The following is a 22,527-nucleotide window of genomic DNA, read 5'->3' on the forward strand; positions in this document are numbered from 1 at the left end:
TTTGTAAAAGGAGGAGCAGAGCAAAGTGTGGGCTGTAAGAGGGTTGCCGAGGCTTCGCTTATTGCTTTAATAGCTTCATTCTCCAATCCAGCGTAATAAAAGCCACAAGGCTCAAAAGCTGAACCTAATGATGTGTGAAGATTGCGCACGCACGCGTGTCCGTCCGTGTGTTTGTGTGTGTTGTGTTTGTACGCCCGCAGACGTGTGCTGCTTCGTCGTCGTCCGCTATTCTGTACCTGATTAAATTGGGCAAAGCAAGTGTGATCTTGTGCAACCTGTAAGTGCTGCACGGGGATTGGAGAGTCACACAGCCTCTAATTGGAACGGTGTTGTTGTTCCCTTCAAGGCAAACGGCCGTGCGGGCGCCGCTGGACTAATAGGCTTCTCGCCACCCTCATCAGCATACTGATCAGGTGCCTGTTGGTGGCCTGATTAAAATATAAGAGATTCATGTAGAAGATTCCCTCCTCGCCTCGGCCCTGCCACGTAGTTTTCTGTTTGCGTGAAGAGCATTTGAGGACGCCCCCAGGGGCTCTGACATTGGGCGAACAAGTCAAGCGCGTTTTGTTTCGTGTAAATTGATCCACGAAGCAGGAGCGTCTAACAGCTAAACATCTCACATCTTCCAGAGAAGGAAATGGAACAAGCAGCAAGTCCTCAGTTTCACATCTCTGGAAATTCAACAGTTTCAGTCTGACTTGTTTTTGGCTCAAGCAGTGATGGGAAGACATGCGAGTCGCACCAGGACCACCTCATGGTATAAACATATAAACGATGTTCACCACAATGGGCCCTGCGATTGCGAGACAGTCAGCAAAAAGAAGAAGAAGGAGAAGAAGGAGCGAGGGAGAGAATTGCTCAGAGTGACAGAAGGGGATAGATGTACCACTGTGATTTAAATTGCCTTCATACCTGTGCTGCAAGGGAAATTAGTGAAAAGTGTGCCAAAGATTATTGTACTAGTTCAGTGATGTGATTTAACAAGCGCCCCGCTAGGAAAGTTTTCTCAGTGAAGGAAAATAAAAAATAATAAAAAATAAAATAAAATAAAATAAAATAAATTTCATTTTCATTTATAGAACAGAACATAAATTTATTTTAAATATCTCATAGTGTTGAGCAAACATTTTAAAATATTTCAACCTAAACAAGACAGACTGGAGAGGTAAAAAACAAACCACAAATAGTCTGGTTTCTGTTCAGCAAAATAAGAAGAAATGATCTCTGACTTAACTGTTTTTCACATAATAATCTATATACAATTATATATATATATATATATATATATATATATATATATATATATATATATATATATATATATATATATATATATATATGTATGCAAATATGCATATGCCAAAGACATAAGTCCAAAAAAGTGTGGTGCCATTTATGTCTGTTCAATAATACTGTGCAAAACTCATGAGTAATCTCTGATTTATTTGTGAATTATTTACAATCTGCCAAAAATATTTGTAGTTATTTTAGTCATTATCTAAAGTTATAATGACTTTATAAAGTTCTTCTTGTTTGGTTGTCTTTGCTGATACTTTTAGTCCATGGTTGGTTTTTTTTTAGGTTTTTTTTTTTTTACATGTTTGTTTTATCAGTTACAAGTTCTTGACAAATTCATATTCAGAAATACTTTATGGACCACCCACATGCTCAGACCATGCGATTCCAATGGATTGCACCAAAAATGTTCTTTAAGGAAACAGGCATAAGGGCAATTTTGAAATCAAGTGATTATAAAAAAACAAAAACAAAACAAATTAAAAACACTCGAGTAGGTCAGTGACAAAGACTGAGCAAGGCAGCGGCAGAAGAAGAGAGAGGTACAGGAGAGCGTTGGCACTGCGGTGGAAGCCGTGAGCGGCCCTACTGTGGTCACGTTTAGATGGGCAGGACGGGGTGGAGGCAGACGCATCATCATCATCATCATCATCATCAGCAGCAGCAGCATCATCATCATTATCATCATCATCATCATCATCATGGTTCGATCACAGCGTTTCCTACCCCATGGCTGTGCTCTATATCTTAACAGTGTTGTTGGCGTACAGGCCGTAGCTCTGCAGCTCTGTGTAGGGGGCGCTAGCACCACTTTCTAAGGCTGAGCAGTGAAAGGCCTGAGCGGCTGTGGCTGCAGCTGCTCGCGCGGTCGACACCTTCATTCGGCGCGACTCGGTCCGGGACTTGTAGCAGAACTCCACCAGTGCCACCAGCATGGCCAGGCCCAGGCCTCCGATCAGGATGTAGAAGACTCCTGCCACATTGCTGAGGCTCAGAGCGCTCGTCTTGTCCTGGGGGAGGGAGGAGCAGGGAGAGGGGCCGGAGCCCAGGAGTGAGGAGTGAAAGAAAGGTGGAATATGACTTGACTTTACACTTATCTAACTGTGCACAGCACAAACACAAGGGAGCAAACTCAGACATTAATACATGCTTACAGTGCCTTGCAAATGTGCTCGTCCCTTGAATCTTTGGGGGACACGCTGGACCAACACAAGGTAGTGCATGATACGTAAGAAGATCAAAAATGTGGCTGGTTTATTAGTTTTATTACAAGCAAGATTTGAACGTGTGATCATTCTTATAAGCTCGCAGTGAATTGATACTTTGTAGAACCACCTTCACTGCATTTACTTAGTTTTCTCTAACATGGACACCTTACCTCATTTAGTGCTTCCCATGAAGGCCAATAAAAGTTTAGTTTTCATCTTGCATGGCATGTCGTGTACCCTACAAGTTTTTGGAAAACTGTGAATGTTTTTCGGACTTGGATTAATTGATTAGGGCTGAGCAATATGGCCGAAAAACATATTATGATAAACATTTCATATCAGACAATATCAATATTTGTTTATCGTTTATTGACTGTTGATGTTTTTTTTGTTTTTTTTAATATCTGAAACTGTCAAACTGTGGCATGACATTTCCCGTTTTATAATGTGACGTATTGTCAAAAAACAAACAAACAAAAAATCAGGGGATGTGAATACTTTTGCAAGGCTCTGTATCCAAAAGACATAATCAGAACCACGCACACACACACACACACACACACACACACACACCAAGGACTGAATAGGGAGGCACAGAGAAACAAATATAGCAGGATCAGACCCTTGTAGACAAGCAATATCAATACAAACATGGCAGAGGCCTGTCTCACAATGTAGGTGCATATCCTGTTTTCGTAGCCGTTTTCTGATCTTATAGAAAAAGCTAAAATTGAACTTGGTGACTAACGGGGCAGATGGAGTCTCTCTCCAGGCTTGCAGCTGAAAATACATCATTAGGCACCCTCTCAAAACAGTAGGCGGCAGAGAGTCTTAGGGAAGCAAGGGAATGCTTCCCTCACTGTTTGGCGCTTTGCAACCATCTGCACCCATAAAAAAAAAGTTTTGCTGGAAATGATTTGTGGTCCAGCTAGTTTTCCCCTCGCAGAAACAGCAAAACCGCCAGGTACATGCAAAAGCCGTGAGTAAAATCTACCACTGCCTGCTAATTGCGATGAAGGGCTTTCAGCGGCTGTTGACATCTATACTGGCTAATGCATCCCGTCGCCGCGGGAACGGAGAGTACAAGGGGGGCAGATAACGGCAGAGTAATAAATATGACGTATTCCGTCTGAGTGGTGCAGTTGAGCTGATATTAATTAAAAATAAAAGGAAGGATATCATAAATCACCCAGCGAGGATTTATCCAACTTTAATTCTGGTCTTTTTTTTGGATAGCGTGTTTAGTTATGAGTCTCCTGTATCGACATGAGCAGAAGCAAAACGTCTGGATCAGTTGGATGTATTGTTTAGTTTTATATAAACTTGCGATGTTTATTTTGTAACGAAAAGAGCCGACAAAGATTTAATTCCCATAGAGGCGTCGACTGTCTTTGCCAGGTTAATATGACGCAGAATCCAAATTACTTTATAGCGTTTAATATTCTAGCTAAGCTGCCATCCACCTTTGACTTCATGAGATCTAAATCTGTCTCGAGAAGCCGCGTGTACTGTACTGCTAAATATCTGCAGTTTCACGCTTAATATTAAATGTAGATGCTTGTAATTTTGCATTACTTTAGACTGTGCTGTTGAAAGTACCTGAATATTTGTTGTTTAGCATCTTGGGGGTCACAGAGTTTCCATTGATGCTATTTATTTTACAGCTTTTTGCAGACATTTTCGCCAAGGGCACCAATAACAGTGGCCAGAGACAATGTGAGACAGGCCTCAAGTACCAAATATAGACAATAAGACCAGCTGTGTGTTTTTATTGCTAAAAATGTCAGTTTTTATAATATCTTTATGTATGATAAATACTTGGCCGCATCACCAGAGTACCTCAAACTAAAAATTGTTTAGGAAACCTAAATGTAAAGATAATTTGTACTACTAAGTATTCAAATGCTTAGTAGTATTTGAATACTACTAAGCATTAGTAGTGTTATTTTAAACACTAGTGTTATTTTAAACCACCTCAAATTTTTGGTTCAACATTGTCTTTTTTTTATTTATTTATTTTTTACCAATCATGTTAACACCTATAATGTACAGTATTTTAGGCTAGAATCATGGAGTCCATGAATCTCTGTCCTTTACTTGTGAAATTTCCTAAAGTGCAGTACAATTTAATCAACAAAAACTCAGTTTCATATCCACATAGCTTGTATATTTTCCTTTTCTTAATATTTAGTCACAATTTGTGTGACGGACAGTCTCCCCTTCGAGGCAAATTTACTTTTTTATCAGGCAGCCGGAAACTAAGAGCTTCCTCGAACTGCGCCTCTTTAGAATACAAATTCTGAGAAACATTTAAGAAGTGGCATGCGTGTAAAAGCTTTTCCATTAACAGGAAGAACAATTAACAGCAACTGAAGAAGAATAAAAGCAACTAATGAAAAGCTTTTACTTGTCTTTGGGTAAATAACTGCTTTTCCCGTAACTGGGTGGAAACTAGACGTATAAATGTTGCATAGGTAGAAACTTAGGCTATGTGGTGTGGGATTATAAAAGACAGGGTAGACATAAACAATCTAGGAAAATGTCTTTCTTGTTCTATTGGAGAATTTTGCTTACAAAATACTCTAGTTGATGAAATTAGCTTTCCAGCAATTTCATACCAACCCATGCTATTAAGTCACATTTTAAGGAGGGAAGTAAGTAAAGTCAGTAAGGTTCATTTATAAAGCACTTTGTGGAAAAGATTTGTTAAATGGAAGCGTTTTGTTTTTATTCTTCATATATATATATATATATATAGTCTTGCTTCCAGTTAAATTCGTCTTCTATTCTATTCTATCAATTTATAATAGAAATAAGAAAAGCAAAGATAAAATTTTTTTTTTCCAACAACATATGCACAAAAAGACATGTAAGGTGCCATTTTAAGGGGGGGATTTCTTTAGACATTAGTAATTGATCAAAACCTAAACATGTCTACCGTTCAGTTTGTAAGTTGCTCAGAACATCGGCGCTTTCCATCACGCTGAGGTGCTTTTAAAAATGGCGACTTTGTTTGAACCAGGTCGTTAAGGTTCATGTTTAGGAATGACTGACAAGAAAAGGACAAATTTGACGGAGTGGAGAAACTCAAGGTTCATTTGTCCATTAAGGAATTTTTTGCACAACGCCGCGGCTTTTAATTTCTTTTCAAATCGTCTGAGGCTCTACCTAAAAGAAAAGAAAGGTTTGCACAAGCTCAATAGACACTTGGTTTCTCAATTTAGTCTTTATAACAGGCCACCTACTGGACATGTGTCTATATTGTAATAGGAGCTTGTTTTATGTAAATAGCTACAATTATTTCCATAATGCCATCTCCCGTGCAGAGAGCCCATTTGTGCTCCTGCATTTAGGGCGTTATTGGATTTACCTCACATTGTAATATCTTCCCGAGAGACTTCGCCCTTCTTCGCCACGAGGTTTAGCACCCCTGCACTAAGCTGTCAATCAGCATAAGGCAGCTAATTTCAACAGGATCAAAGATTCGCATGGGGGAACATATGGAAGGAAATCTGAATTAAAAAGCCACAGCTTTACTGTCAGGGAGAACTGCTTCTCGAGTCAGTCGATAACGCAGACTGCTGGCGCATGCAAGTCGACTGGAGCTCGGCGTTGCAGTGTGCGTGCTCTACGGTGAGAGAATTAGGGTGGGATTATTTTAAAGGCCAGAGTACAGAGATTACAACTCAATGAACTCAGCAAGTGGATGAGGGCCTGATGTTCTTATCTCATGTGCCTCTTTGTTTCCTTTTCATAAGAGACGTTCAGATTATTCTAATGCTACTTTTGCTTGCATGCTTAGGGGTGTAGGAGGCTGGGTGTGTTGTTTTCTACGGGTGGACTTTAGGTGTATTGTAAATGTTGTTTATATCAATTTCACAATCCTAAATAATCCACCTAATATCCAGGAGAGCATAAACATTAAATTCCTCAAAAGTCAAGCTTGTTATAAAGGCTAAAAAGACACTGGAATGCTGCAAGACTACTGGCCAAATGATAAAAAACTGATTTTTGAAAATAGCTTGCGAAAACGTTTGAAAATGTTTGTGACTACATTTTTTCTTATACGGTTTAAGTCAAAGTAGCACTGCTAAATTTTAAAACAACCCCTCGCAGCACATACATTTGCTATCAAAGCAACATTTAGCATATGACATTTCCAGCCAAGATACAAAAAAAAAAAACGCAGCATAACACCAATTTTGCTGAGTTGACAGTGGTAATTTTGAAATCCACAGGAGGTTGTACGTCTAGCGGCACTTCCTGAAAAAAATTTGCTGATTTTTGCTACAATGAAAACGACTCCTGGCATTAGACTAAACCAAACAATTACAACTTTTTTCCCCCTCTGACTTTAATTGTAAAAAAAATGAAAGTATGGGCATGAACAGCTTGGATTTAGTTAAAAGCTGTTAGTTTTTCACATTAGTTAAAAATATGAGCTGTGACAAATCTGGCCTCACACACTTTAACTCAGAAATTACAAAATAGTCTCAGTCTCATCACTCTCCTTCTGTAACATAGCTTCCCCTTCAGACTCTAAAATCTGCGTGCACAGGTCAAAGACGGCTCTAGGTGTATGCAGCAGGAGAAGAAACAGGAAGTCGTGTATAAGTGGTTAAAACTTCTTTAGCGTTTTCATAAACATAAACAAAAGTTGAGAAGCACCAAAAAAAATAAAAATAGCTGGCGACTGGAATCAAATCATTTTTAGCCTGACCCGCCCTCAGCGCTGAGCTACAGGCTAGAAACTGAAACATCAGCATCTTTTCTGATGGGGTCGGTCTCAGTTTGGATCCTCTTGCTGAGTGAAAACAATTCAAAGTTAGATATTTTCTATATATCGGTCGGCTGCCTAAAATAAAGACAGAGGTAGGAAAGAGGTACAGGAAGCTGAAATGGAACATGTAATTTGTAAATTGTAAAGACTTGTCAGTATCTTTTGCACCACTGATTTGACTAAAAATGCATGCCACTGCAGTGAAATAGTTTTTGTACGCCTTTACTAGGTGTGCCAATAAGCGTGGAAGTCGCTGTATACATCACACATACAGTACTTAGTGTTTTTTCTGCAGAATCGAAGTTTGTGCTACAGGTGACATGTTTCGAGCCACCAAAGTGGTGACCTTTTGAAAGTGTGTTGAAAAATTAAATGCAAGCCACGTGTGACTGTCTTTGATGTGCGAGTCCTGAAAGCATGCAAAGTGAGGGAAAAGTGCAGCGATTTCTCTCGGCCAGAGGAAATGATTTTTGATTTGTACAGTTTAAAATGGCTCCTGCTGATTGAACCTTACACTAAACTGAATCAACCAAACTACGCTTTTGAAGACGAATGCACTGACTTTGCATAATTCGGTGAGTATATTTTGCAGCGTATAAATCCTACAGTGAAAAAATATATTGGTGCATAGAGAAGCAATGTATTTCTAAGTTAAGTGTTCCAAGTTTTCTTAGAAAAGAAAAAAGAGAAGTAATCTGTGTACTACTGCCTGATGTTTGGTCCAGTGCGGTTCTGCCAAAGCCACATAGGGAGGATAACTGTGTGCGGTTGAGGTTGAGAGCTGAACATTTCTTTTTTTTTTTTTTTGAAGGGTAAGGTCTGGTCAAGGAACAAAGTAGGGTTAGGGTTGGGAGGCACAGTGAGGTGTGTTTTTTTTTTGCGTTGAAACTAACCTTTCTTGCGGCGTCGTTGCTGCCACACTCGCCTTTATCGTACCACCATTTGTTTTTCAGTTTGTCTAAGACGGCTTGCTCATTGAGTTTCAACACCGCTAGGTTTACTGGGATTCTTCCAACAATAGGGAAATAACATAAATAACATATTACGTCATGTTATTTTATGTTATTAATTCAGAAACACAGAGCAACAAGTACATCCACACAACAATCAATGCTTGGTCTCGCTCGCTTGACGACAAAGAAAAAAAAACCTCATCACACACAAACACAGAAATACATGGCATTAAACATCATTATTAACATTCGAGTCAAAGTGATATGCATTAATACTCCATCTAGCTTGGCTGGCTCACTCTGTAAGGCAGTAGATGTGTATTACTATATCACTTCGGGTAACCGGCACTCTGCTTACCCCCACTCATGCAACACTGTCATCTTAAATAAATTTTCTGCTAACAGAATATGTAAAAAAAAAAAAAAAAAGCAAGATTTAACAACTAAACCTGAAAAGCATCTGCAGCATCAAATATCAGATTGCACTTCCCTTAGCTGCTTCCATTACTATTAAAGTTTCACGGTTCACATATCCAGCTCTCTGGATTTCAAATTTACAGTCAAACAGCTCAAAAGTTTGGCTCTTTGCAATTACACTTTCCTAAGTCTTACGGATAAAAAAAAGTGTTGCCAGAGAGGCGATGTGGCGTCGAGCTGCCGGTTACCACCATCTCCACCCCGTTACACACACAGGGTTCATGAAAAGCGGCTCTGACCTTGGAGTCCCCTCCCCCGCTGCCGCACTCTCCTTTGTCGTACCACCACTTGTTTTTCAATTTGTCCAAGAGGCCCTGCTCGTTCAGTTTTAACACTGCCAGGTTTACTGGGTTTCTTGAAAACGATATGAAACGATAACCATTAGGAGACAGATATAAAGAGGTTGGTCGCGTGGTGGTAATTATGACAACATTGACTTGAAAGCAAGGGATTCTCCTGAATGTAGCTAACTTGATACGGACCATGAGCCCTGGTTTTGAATGTGCATGTTTTGTTAGAAACATGCAATGAAATGCTGCTGAGATGTACCAGGTTTTACCAAGCAGGGGCCTCAGAGAGAGAGAGAGAGACAGAGTGCTAAACTGAGATGCCTTGGGTGATAATGTTAATTATTTTTAATATGGTAACTAATACAGTATATTGATGGGAGGTGTACTAATGTTGTAGCATCTTCCTACAAGATGTTGTTGCAACAATAACCTGCCTCAATATAGTTGAGCAAAGTCTGTATTGGATTGTGAGCTATTCAGCTTCTGTAGCCAGATTATTTAATTTGATGAAGTAACCTTGATCAGAGTTTGAGAACCTGGTTAAGAAGTAAGAAAGAAAAGTGATTCTTTTGTTGACAGAGTTAGCGAACAAAGTGTTGTCAACTTTGCCTCTTTGACAAAGAAATTCCCACAAAGGCAGAACCGTCCCTCAGCTGCCTACGGCAAATTTCAAATCAAGCTTGAAACATCCGTCACTCATGTGGGCTTTAAATAACAAGCTGGCATTGGCGAAACCAAAGATCGGTGATGAGTGGGATCGATACGGGTGTGTTACTCATCATATTTGTGTCTGTTTTTGTGCATTCTGTCTTCAATTGGCACCGGTACCAAGAGACCTGATGTCTAGGGACTCTTTCTGTCTCGCGGCAGTTCAATATGTGTATTGATGTTACTGGCAAGAAATTATGTCCATCGATAACAGAAGGGATTACATAAAATTACCTTTAATTTAAATTCACAGGCCAGCTGGTTGCCGAGGTCCTCTGTAATTGCCAAATCACACACGCAAGCGAAAACGCTGGTTTACCGATTGCACAAGTCGGCTGAAACGGGGCTGTGATTAAATCGCTTGGGAAGTCAGAGGCACAACGGCAACAGGTTGGCTTCAACCACCCTTGCCGTTTCTGTTCTTTCACAAGACGTACAAAGATGGTCACACCGACCTCGAATCCCCCATCGAAGTGTTGATGAAGGTTTGATATTTCTTGTAGTTGTAGTTCTTAAGCTTCTGTTGACGAAGTCGGCCAGCGAAAATCAGTGTTGGATTAACAAAGAACATTTGTCCAATATTACTTTTACATTTAATATACAGTTCAGGATTTCTGAAGAATTTAGTAAGAAAGTCCTGGGTTCAAATCCCGGCCTGGGGGTCTTTGCATACAGTCAAAGGCTTTGTCTTAGTCTGCAGATACGTTTAAAGCATTAACAAGCATAAAAAGGACAACACTTCCATGTGCAGGTGAACTCACTGAAGGCATCTCCTTAAAGCTCACTCTTGTCCTCTCTGGATTAAGTGCATGAGTGCCTTTCCTGTAGCTGTTTGGCCGTGGACAAAGACTCTCTCCATCCCCGTTACGCGGAAGAGGCAGAATCTATGTCCAGAAGTCAAGACCGTCTTTTTCTCTGCGGTGAGGTTTGGTTTAATATTCAGCCTTTCTCAGCAGCAGAAACAGAGGAGTCTTTATCCCCTGGCCTTGAGTTCACAACACAGCTGTAGGGAACACGTTTCTCTCTTCTTTTTTTTCCCTCGGGGTTGGTAAAACCTCTTTCTGACTTCATTCTCAGCCCAGCGAACTCAGGCCAAAAAAACGAAAGAAGTCAAAGACTGTGAACACGGATGGCCCAGCGGGTCATTGGTTAGTTTGGTCTATTGCTCTGAGGTGAGCAGATGTCAGAAAGGCTACAGAACATCAGAGAGACGGGGCGGTAAACTCTGCTGGGGACGGGTGGATGTTGCACATGTAAGAAATGCATTAGAATGATTGATCAGGGAAAAAAAAGGGTCATTTGAAGATATTCCTGTAAAATGAAAACTTTTCAATCAAACCTGCACTGCAGCGCAGTCGACATCACTCAAATGTGAATAAGTTAAATTGTTTTCCTGTTTCTGAACATAGATAAGGATGGGATCATTTGACATGCAGCGGTCCAAACGTCATTTGTTTTGCCGACGGCTCATTGCAGGTGTGACTGAATTCGACTCTGAGCAGCGCTTGGTCATTCACTTACGCCTAATCGCGCACGAGAGCTGGGAGCTTAAATCAAGACGGGCGCATTTCAATTTCATTTATTAGCGATGCAAATTTATTAGCCGTTATCAAATCTCGGCGCGAGACGTCTGTGAATGACGGCGACAGAAACCCGACATCAACAAACACCGCTCACTTAGGAATGGCCACAGAGCGGGAGGTACGCCGGTACATCTTCAGCTATTGAGTGCCAGATGTGGGAGCTGGAACGGCTTCATTTCACCACCCACCATTTATAGCTTAAACTAATGCAACACTTTACTTGATGTATAAAATGTGATTTGCATAAATATAAAAAAAACAGAAGAAAAAAAAAGGAGGAGGAAGGCTCAAGAACCATTTCCTGTCTGCATTCTGACCTCTGGCTGTCAACCGAGGTCCCAAAGAAACCCCGGCAGTGATTGAATAAAATCTTCCAGTATGGCTCCCTTCATTAAAATGAATGAGGCCTATTAGAGACAGATTAAAAGCTTCAGATGCCACCCAGCATTTGCACTTTCTCTCTCTCTCTCTGTGGTTGCAGAAGCGATATAAATGGGAAGTCGGTTAGAATGTTAATGCGATGTGAAATGACAGCTGCCGCTTGTCGACGGCGGGAGCAAACCCAGAAAGAATCATCATTCGTTACATCATTTGTCACATCGAATGGGGAAGAAGTGGAACATTCAAGGTGTGAGCTCCAGCTCAAGTGGGAAAGTAGCCATGTTGGGATGTAGATTCCTTCACTTTTAATGCTTTTTTTCTCACAAGTTCTGCTGCACAGAATCGTGACGCTTTAGTTGACTTTAGTGTCCATGAATCAATTCGTCAAAAAAAAAAAAAAAAAAAAAGCCTTGGAGTTGACCAAACGGAGGGTCAAACAGGAATCGACATCTTCTTGTCCTACTTTGCACTTTTGTTTGTTTTCACAAGTTTGCTTAAATAGATTCACTTTATTACGAGAACATACAAACACAAAAGGTGTAAACTGTATGAGCTAACTCTACAAATATCTTCATTTGATAAACACAAACTACAAAACAAAAAAATGTGAAAACATAATTTCATGGTTGTGAACAATATAACACAAGAATGAAAGACTTAATTTGATCATAAATGTGCACATGCCAACAGAAAAAACCAACAAAAAAACAGATGAACAGTACTTTTGGAAAGGTTTTCAAGCTTCTCTGTCACAATAACAAAGTTTGATGGGCAATTAATTGTCACAAATAATTGCGATAAATGATAAAAATGTAATTTGAGGCCATTGTTAACCGGTAGCATAAAAATGGCACAGTGACGCAAGTACATCCTCTCAAAGATCAATAAATTTCTAAAGAGCATTTAAACACTGGAGCTGGAAGGCATTTTAAACATCCAAAATAAATAAACAAATAGAAATGGATTGTGACGTCTCTGTAAACAAACTTGCCCTTCAAAGTATATCAATCGTTGGGAATGCTGCCTGCAAAAACTTGCTCTGCACTGGTGTCAAACGTTTGAACTCTTTTTTTTTCGAAATGCTGGCTTTTCAATGAGATGAAAGGGCAGCATTTGTTCAGCTATTAAATTGTCCTGCTGCGCATCATTTTGCACGGGCCTTTTTCTATTTTGTTTGTCGACTAAATACCACGTTAGACGGAGACAGCGCATTAGGTGGTAAAGATTTTCTTCCACACAGGGGAAACTGCAGTGGACGACTACGTTTCAGGTGCAGATAAATGTTTGCGGTCTTTCTGTGTTCAGCTGCTGCTGTTTGACAACAAAGAGACACTTTCTGTAATAAATGCGACATCTCGGCTCTCGTGGGTCACGTGGTTCACCACAGTCGCTTGGTCTGAATCCAGAGCGCTCCCAGACTGCAGCTGTCATGTTCGGCTTTTAAAGCAGCGTTTCTCCGGCTCGCTCCTCCTCACTGGGCTTTCATGCTCACGGTTCTGTGTCAGGCGACCATGAGCCTGGTAGAGGCGACTTCACTCCTCCTCATGGGCTCGATACGCAGAAGGCAGCGTCGCTCCCTCTACATTCATTACCTATAGAACTTGAGTGGAGACCGGCAAACTTTATGCACAGGAAATTTCAAGCTTCCGCACGAAGAGAGGTGCACACGCGGGCTTCGGGAAGTTGAAAAAGTGTAAACTTTTGACGCCGCCGTCGCCATTGGGTTCACCCGGAGTGGCGTAAAACTGACGCTTCTCCGTTAGTCGCTCCCCGTATTATTCTGGAGGAACAGGAACGACGACGGGAGAAGGAACGACGACGGGAGAGAGAAGGAACGACGACGGGAGAGAGAAGGAACGACGACGGGAGAAGTAACTCGACGTGCCGGGGTGCCGTCCAGTCTCTTTGGTAGAAAGAGAGAGAGCTACGACAGAAACAAACGCGACTGGAAATTATCGACATGTTTTTTAATTATCCCGCTCCCTTTAATTCATCATGCAAATATTTAATTTATTGCTTGCTGCGACAGAGTCTGCCCTTCACGTTTCATTTTGAACGTAGGAATAAAAATGATACAAGATCTCATGATGCCAACACCTTGAGATTTCTCACGTTTCAGACAACGCTCTATGCTGTTGCTGCCAACATAATTCACATTCATGTAAAATGAAATGAAACTTTTACTTGCATTGGAAAAGGTTTCTGATTCAGAAGTGGATTGACATCATGAATGTGGCATTTGAAGCCCCCATGTCAAATTTGTCTGTGCACAGTGGCTCTTGATATGCCGACTCCAGCCTCATTCCGCTCCTTATGAAGTTCGTCCAAAATTTTGAAAGGAATTTACTTGCCAGTTCTCTCAAAGCTGCCTGTGCACCTTTTCCTGTCACTCTTTCTCCTGCCACTGAGTATGCTGGGACACAGCACTCTGTGAACATCCAGCATCTTTAGCTACGACCTTTCGTGGCGTGCCCTCCTTCTGGAGGGTGTCAACGACCGCCTTCTGGACATCTGTCGAGTCAGCAGCCTTCCCCATGATCATGTCGCCTTCTGACCCAGACTGAGAGACCAAGAAGAGGCCTGGGAAACCTTTGCAAGTGTTTTGAGTCCATTAGCTGATTAGGGTTTCCAAAAGTGAGTTTCCAAAAGTCTATTTTTTTCTGAGACATAAAATTTTTAGGGTTTTCGTCATCTGTAGTGACGAAAACAGTGTGAAATATTTCATTCTGTCGTGATTCTATCACTCTTTGTAAAACGAGTTACAAAAATCTTAAACTTCTGCAGGATATTTGAATTTTTTGAGATGTGCCTGTAGACAATGTGTGGTGCGTGGATAAGGACTTTAGAGTTAGACAAATACGAGGCTACAATACTAGGCCATCCTGCAATCTTCCACACTGATTGAAGATTCTTTCAAACAAATGTTTTGATTTGTGAAAGATTTAGGTAACTTATGGCAAAATGAGGATTCTTAACTTTTGCTATAAGGTAGATACATTTTCATCTCGGCTTGTTTTGATGAGGCCAATAAAAATCGCTGTTTCTTCTCATGAGGAGATATTTTCAACACCGCTATAAAATGACTCTATTCTAATTCCTTAGAGTTAATATAAGTCTAGACCTTCTCCCAGTACTGTTTAAATAAGTCAAAATGGATGAAACAAGTTTAGTTTCATGCACAAACAGATGTAAAATGTCTGCCACATGAAGGAATCGACAGATGAAATGTGACGTTCATGCACAAACACAGCAATAAACGAACGTTAAGGCTTTTTCTTCTGACCATATTGCAACGGCAGGGTTTTACCTTAGAGGGGAGCGCTTGGGCGTGGCAATCCCATAACCTTTTGAGTCCAGGTTTCCTCCCACCTTCATCGTGTCACATGGCTTCCTCTGCTCTATGTACTCGTTCATCGTGGACTCCAGCAGGTAGGCGTACTTGCCTTTGGATTTCCTGACCCGCATCACTCCCTCGTCCGTCGTTTTGACAAACACTGACGGGTCCGCCGACTTCATGTAGGACCACATCTTCTCAAACACAGCGATCTTTGACCTCTGAGGGGCAAAAGTTTAAACGAGAGCAGAGAGCAAAAATTTGAGACGGCGTCAGTTGAATATTTTCAAGTTTCTTTTCTGGTTTTAAAAGAAGAGTAGCAGGAAGAAAGGCAGTTTCAGAAAGAAAAAACTGAACATTTGCAGTTTGCCACAATGCGTGAAGGGGACAAACTAAACGTGAAACATGAGACGGCAACTGAACATTTTGGCTTATAAGCAAAAATGCTGCGTCAGAAATAACACAATAACACACCCAGATTGAACTATCCCTAATTAAACATGTTAGTTGCAGTATGTTGCTATGAGGACGCTGTTCATCCCCGAGGCCAGGGAAAGTGGTTAGAACTGCTTAGAAGATGAAGACAGTCGTACTTTTGCATTAGCAAGATCACAAACTACTACAAACTACTGACGTTGGTCCATCAGATTAAAAACTCCACAAAACAAACTGCAGCTTGTCGTTGTGAGAGAAACCAATACTTTAGCAAACACCGTACGAAAGCTTGACGTTTCTCACCCTGAAGAACTCTTTCGTCGAACCGGCATCCAACGTCCCGTAGGCGATCTCCGTCTGCTTGGCCAGGTCCTCGGCGCTCTCTATAGGAGACACCATCCTCTCCACGGTCAGGAAGGCGGCCAGGTTGGCCGTATAGGACGAGATGATGATCAGGGTGAAGAACCACCAGACGCCGCCGACAATGCGACCAGACAGAGAGCTGAAAATAGAGAATCCACGGCGTCGTTGGTCAGGATCAGTCGCTGCAGGTGCAGCAGAATGCGCGAGTGCGCTTGAGTGACGAATAACATTAGTGCTTAACAGGTAATCGTGAGGCGCGATCTTAAACCCTTGTGATGTTCACGCCATCCAAATGACCTACATTGCTTCACACCGTCTCCGCACTCAAACGCTCTTCATCCCACCGGGCCTGTGGAGAGCTTAGCCCAATCTGCTGAGGAAAGATAACCAGCCCCACAAAGGCCCACTCAGCCTCCTGCCTGCCAAATTAATCTCACTTTAAGAAAGTTGCCAATATGTTTAATGGAGCCGCGCGCATTAATTGTTTGGGATTAATAAGCAAAGGAGAACACTTTACCGCTTCTCCAATTACACTTTTGAAGTAAATAAATAAAATAAAGACGAGGTAAATCCCTGTCTTTCTGTCTGTTTACTTCGAGGGAAATAATAATAATAATAAAAAAAAAAGCCAGCTACAGTGACGACAGCTGAGCGCATGCAAGCACCGGGGCAGAGAGCAGCGGCGCTTATGCAACGAAAATGACATGAATCTGAAACAAAAAGGGCCTCTTACTGTCCACCTTTGTGCCTTAAAAACAAATGGAGTGTGAACATGAAGGTGAGATTAAGCACGGCGAGACAAAAAGGGAGCAGCTAAAATATAATCATTTAAGATGCTTTTGAGATGACGGCAAGATAATGAAAGAGCGGCAGCAGAGAAAGAGCGCAGAGGCATCGCTGAGTGGATCCAGAGCCTTTGAAAGTCATGAAGCAGGGCTGTGTGTGTGTGTGTGTGTGTGTGTGTGTGTGGGGGTGTGTGCGTGTGTGTGTGTGTGTGTGTGAGACTATGTACAATCCACCTGATTTTTTTTTGTCTCTGGGTACTATTTTACTATGCGTCAACCAAAAATGGTGGTTTATTTTCGGGTGTCAAAAAAACTAACGAAATAAAAGAATGCACTCTGTCGCTGGTACGTGCAACATCCTGGTCTTGTGAAAAAATTTTAAAATAGGCAACACGGCTAATATGTAAATATTCAGCTGTTGCCTAAGGGGGGAAACGAATCAAGTGTTTTTACCCAGCATTTCAAGGACCCAAATTAAAATACCTTAAGGGATAAATTTAAATAAATCCGCTTGTGCACCAAGATTATTAAAAATAAATTCCCAGGTTTAAGAAAAATAAAAACTATTAAGGTGGTGCTTTCATGTGCAGAACATTGAGCTAAGCAGCAAAAGAAAAACAAACAAACAAAAATATAGATTTAAAATCAAAGAACAATTTTGAGAAATAATTCTACTTTTGAGAACGAAAATAAGATCCTTCTTGCAGTTAAACACGGTGAAGGTTTAGGCATGCTGTGCAGATGAAAACACTAAATTGAGTGGGAGGATGATGAAATTCAAAAAGAGGTTGTCCTGAGTAATTAAGCTAAGGTGTAGGAACTATATGACCCCTGTGCTTCTGGCACAGGGGTTGGAAATACACAGCTATATCTATAAGTGAAATAATCTGCTAATGGAACAAGTACTTTCCCATCAATATTAAGGAATTATTGACTTGAAACAAGCTCCTATATCTTGCTGAAAAGGTACCTACGAATTACTTTTGTCTCTTTTCTAGTGTACTTAGATATTTGCACCAAAAATACTTGGTGAATTTGTATTTTTGCAGTAATGGGAGATGTGGAAGTGACAAAGGGACTAGAGGAGCCAATCACAGGTGAGTAAATGCAGCTGAGGAGGAAAGAATGCAGACGGAAATGGAGAAATGAGAACCAGCCGGTAAGGAAGCAGGACAAAAAGTAAAGAGAGGAGAGAAAAAAACAAAACTAGAGAGAAAGGGAAATTGAAACAAAGTTGAGACAAATGTAATTAGAAGAACGTCTGCTAAAGTGTGAATCCCAGTCTTTCCATCAGTTTTGGGAAGATGGATGCCATCAATTAGTTTCATTCTAGATGTTTAATTGTCACATAATGCTAATTTTATTTAAACGGTATGTGGTGACCAAATTAGCATTAACCAGTCATAACAAAGCACATAATAATAGGCATGAATGAATATGTTAAAGGGACGAGGCAAACTTCTAATCAAGCCAACGTATTGAGTCCTGAAACAACAACAAATAAAGGAAGCAGCCAGAAGACGTTAAGTAGTTGACACTGTAGCAGAATCTTCTGCAAACATTTGTGCATTTCTTTGTCCATCAGGTAAAATTTTTTGAAATTTTCAAAATTCTATTCATCAAGTCTAAGTTCCTAGACAGATATATTCACAAAAATTTTTTTGATTTTGAAATAATCGGTTTCAAAATGCTCTTATGTAGGTAAAGAAATAACATACTGTGTAAGAACAACTTCCTAAAAAACCCCCCCCGCATTTTATTTAAGGTCCCCAACGAAGAAGAGAGCATTATTTTTACTGTCTATTATATCTATATATATATATATATATATATATATATATATATATAAATAAAAAAAAGCGGTCTGATTATATGTTGTATTTTTTTTAATCAGAAGATACTAAAGAGAAGCGGCACGCCTTCTCTTGAAGTTGTTATAATTTAAAGCATGAAGTGGTATCACAGTAATTGTTCTGCACATTGAAAATGAGCTATTACAAAACCTATTAGCTCTACATTAGCGTGTTAACTGCTTGCTACTCTCTTGGTAGCCGTCTGGTTGATTTGACTAAGGAGAAAATGTGCGATAGCTAATCAAACGTGCGACTGGGGGGGAAACAAAAACCGATATCCTTTTTTTGTGCATGCCAAAGCAGCGTTGCAAGTCAGAAGGGGGCAAAGACAGGCAAGGAGAGAAACGGCAGAGATGGAAAAATAAACTGGATTGCAGCAGAAAAAGCTAACAAATTCCTGTGCTTTGACTGCTGCTCCACTCCAGAGATGGCAGTAAACAGCTGTCTAATCCTTCCCCTTCAGTCGTCCTGTTTTCCTTTTCTCGCTTTCGTCTTCTCTCTCTTGCTTTTTTTTTTTTTCCCTCCGACTTTCATCCTCCGTTCAACGTGAATCTCCACTGCCCCCCCTTTTCGTCTCCCCAACCCGTCTTCACGTCTCCCCCTGCGCTCGGGGGCTGACAGGAGTTTGTTTTGGTCCAAGACAACAATAGCCTAAGCCTTGGCACTGACACTTAGCGCAGCGTGGGTGCCCACACAGACACGCGTGCACCGACGCTCCCCTCCTCTTGCAGTGTGCTGGTGAGTGTGAGTTTATCTGTGTAAGATAACAATGAGGCCATTTACTGTGCAACTGGGTTGAGGAAAAAAAAAAGCTGTGTGTGTGTGTGTGCGTGTGTGTGGCGTGTGTGTGTGGATCTCCTGTAATCTTCCTCACTAGCTGAGCAGAGCGCCTGGCAAACATGGACCTGTTTGTCTCAGTTTGTTTCCTTCTGAACTAGTTTCCCATGAGCCTTCCCTGCATTTCCTCGTACATTGATTTGCAGCAGGCTGTCTTTATGCAGAAAATCAAGTAAGCTGACTTTGTGATTTCGTATTTTTGTTGAGGCAATGTGAAGTCAATAACTGACTCCGACTTATTACCCTGCAATAAGACTGTAAGTACGAGGAGGAAGATGACTAACTCAACAAACGGAGAGCAGGAAATACGTCTGCGCACTTTGCATACGTCGTCATGTGTAATGGGGAAAACTAACTTCTTTGGAATAAAATACTTGGCTCCAATTAACATAAATAAGATCAATGTTTAACAGCTAATTTCCTCCCAGAAAGAAAGAGCGTCCTGCTTGTTTTCTACTAATATTAACTAATTTTGTCGCAGTTTAACTTCACAGGACTTGAGGGGGATTTCTTTTGATTGATTTCAATTAATTAAATGCATATGTTTTAAAGCATAAATTATTTAGTGCAGTTAATCTCACTATTTTCTCTACATGTTTCTGGTAGACCTGTAAATCTGACAAAAACAAACGACGGCGATGCAAACGGTTCCTGGTGGGCTAACAGAAGAGGCTTCTCTTGGCCCACTGGTTATTTTTTTCCTTCAAAAAAAAATAAATACATTTGAAAAAACGATCTGAATGGACCCTGTAAAAGACTATTGTGTGCCCATTGTGTAACGAGAAGCTGGTCTATTACCGGAGCTATTCAAACCTAAAATACCATCTCAGTTGCAAACACAGACGTGAGCCAACGCAAATGTCGGCGTCCACAGTTCACATTTCTAAAAAGCTGCGTGAATGATCAGGGATTCCTGAAACACTCGTAAGCTGAATGGGCAGAACAGGCGCTCTGCAACAATGTGACGATTAAATAACCTAAATAACAGATTAAAAATCATTAAAAATATATATCTTTGTTGTTGAACTCATGTGTCTATTCAATCAAGGGGCTTTGAATAAAAAATGTTGCTTATTTTATATATAGTTTCTGAGTCCAACCATTTCTTTTGATAGATCAAAACATATTACTAACTGGTGAAATTACTACTTTCTAAAAGTTATCACCAATGAAATCAATTGACTTATTTGACTGATTGCTTTTAAAAGTTATTGCAAATAAAACTGTTGATCTAACTTACGCCAAATCCATCACCATCGACAAATGACTTTAAATCTAGTCTGACTGCATTAATTAGATATTTCTGCATACACACACACACATATATATATATATATATATATATATATATATATATATATATATATATATATATATATATATATATATATATATATATACTCAAACTTCTGGATTCCTCAAAAATGTCACAACTGTGTCTATTTAGCCTCATCTCATCTCTTCACTTCACATCAAATACAACACTGCTGTTGGGTCATCTGTCACTCGTTGAACTGAGGGGAACAGGGAGCGCTATATTTGGAAACATGTCCAATAACATCCGAAGGAAAGACTTGGTATTCACACACACACACACACACGCGCGCACGCACACACACATACACGCAAACACACGCGCACACACACACACACACACACGCACACACACCCCCACACGCACCCCCCCCCCACACACACACACACAGTTGTAGGGCCTTAAACTCTTCCATAAGAAGCTTTTATTTCAGTCACTTGGCAGCGTTCAGTCACTGAAAGCTACAGGTAGCAGATCATCTCAGATCAGAGCTTCATCCTCCGCTATATGTTCTCCACACTCAATTCTCTGGGAATCTACTGCGGCACTAAACTCTCATTAGAACTCCCCCTGGCTGGCCTCTTCTTTTCGATATGGTAATTAACAATGACTAATGACTTGCGAGAGTAAAAAATGAGCCAGTAATGGCCACATTACAATTGGATTAGGAATTGCAAAGGTTTAAACTAGAAAGAAAATGGTCTCTAATTATGGTGCATCATTCTAAGGCAAAAAAAAAAAAAAAAAAGAAGGAAAAGGAGTTTTTATAGATTTTTTCCCCTCCCAATTAGCATAACATATACATGTGTCACAATCTCATATGTCGGAGTTGGAAATGCAGGGAATGTACAAGAAAGAGATCGAGTGGAAGACAGACAGAATAGACTTTAGTAGTGGAAATAATGTTTCTATTCTTAAAATGTTTCCAAACTTTTAGGTGTGATTGTTGGCACATTCTGTTTGATTGCAATAAAATACTGCTAAAGCTCTCAACTCACTAGAAGACAAAATATCGTCAGTCAGGTTTTAAAATCACGCTCTAAACAACAATTACAATGTTGGCTCAATTAGCTCCTTAAAAATGTATTCGTATAACTAACTTATAAGTGCAATTTATATGGCTCTACTTTTTAATCTACTATGAGACGACTGGAACGATTGCCTGGTTTGTTTCTGCTGCTCGTCATTTTTCTCTCTTTCCCATTTTGTGCTTTTCGGTTTTTGGGCTTTTTGTTTTTTGTTCATTCAAATCAAGCTGAAAAGCACAGGTCACCTTGAAGTGCGCGTGTGGGGGAGGCCTCTGCTTGGCCGACTTGTATTATATAAACTGAACAGTAGGAGTGTTTGGTCACCGATCCAAGGGAAGTCATTGTGAGTGTTTTTTTTTTTTTTTACAATGCTTTATGTTTTAAGTTTGTTCCTGCTGAAACTAAGAATTTGAGCAACTTAAAATAACTTATCTAGTTCAGAGCCACAACCTATGGAAATAGGGTGCATTATTATCTTAAAAAAATAAATAAAAAAAAACGATAGAAATGGAAAAGAAATATCCTTTTTTGTCCCACAATGGTGAAACTTCTGTGCAATAACACCAAAGTGACAGCCAATCAAAGCAAGTAGATTCACACAAAGACGGAAATGTGTAATATATAAAACAGAATAAGGAATAAAAAAAACACTCAGCAGTAAGGGCAAAATGTGTAACCCAGCCCAAAGGAATGAACAACCTAGTGGGCTCATTTAAATATGCATCTGTATTCGAGCATCGACGAGACAGACTTTTACCAGTTTTAATCCAAATTATAAACAGGATTTTAAATAATTATGCTTGTTCATTTTCTCATAAGTTATTAAAGCAGTTTACTATAAACAGAAACTGTTGGGTATATGTGTAAGAAACGAGATTATGTTGGGACAAGGCTGTAAAAT

At 40.3% G+C, this 22,527-nt stretch overlaps 1 protein-coding gene across 6 annotated transcripts in view; it reads right to left on the reverse strand.

The window, feature by feature from the left end:
• gria1a (glutamate receptor, ionotropic, AMPA 1a) overlaps window positions 1-22,527 on the reverse strand; it is an 85,877-nt gene that overhangs the window by 5,528 nt on the left and 57,822 nt on the right. For 3 of the 6 annotated variants that reach the window (XM_081612045.1, XM_081612046.1, XM_081612044.1), the window contains 4 exons: window positions 15,749-15,947; window positions 14,984-15,231; window positions 8,954-9,068; window positions 2,172-2,306 (listed from right to left, as the gene is read on the reverse strand). In XM_081612045.1, coding sequence (XP_081468171.1) covers window positions 2,172-2,306; window positions 8,954-9,068; window positions 14,984-15,231; window positions 15,749-15,947 — 697 coding nt within the window. Of the gene's footprint in view, window positions 1-2,022; window positions 2,307-8,177; window positions 8,293-8,953; window positions 9,069-14,983; window positions 15,232-15,748; window positions 15,948-22,527 lie in introns of all 6 variants that reach the window. The other 3 variants (XM_081612048.1, XM_081612047.1, XM_081612049.1) reach the window with 2 other exon arrangements.

Source organism: Poecilia reticulata, chromosome 10 (genome assembly GCF_904066995.2).
Source record: "Poecilia reticulata chromosome 10, P_reticulata-male-v2, whole genome shotgun sequence".
NCBI lineage: Eukaryota > Metazoa > Chordata > Actinopteri > Cyprinodontiformes > Poeciliidae > Poecilia > Poecilia reticulata.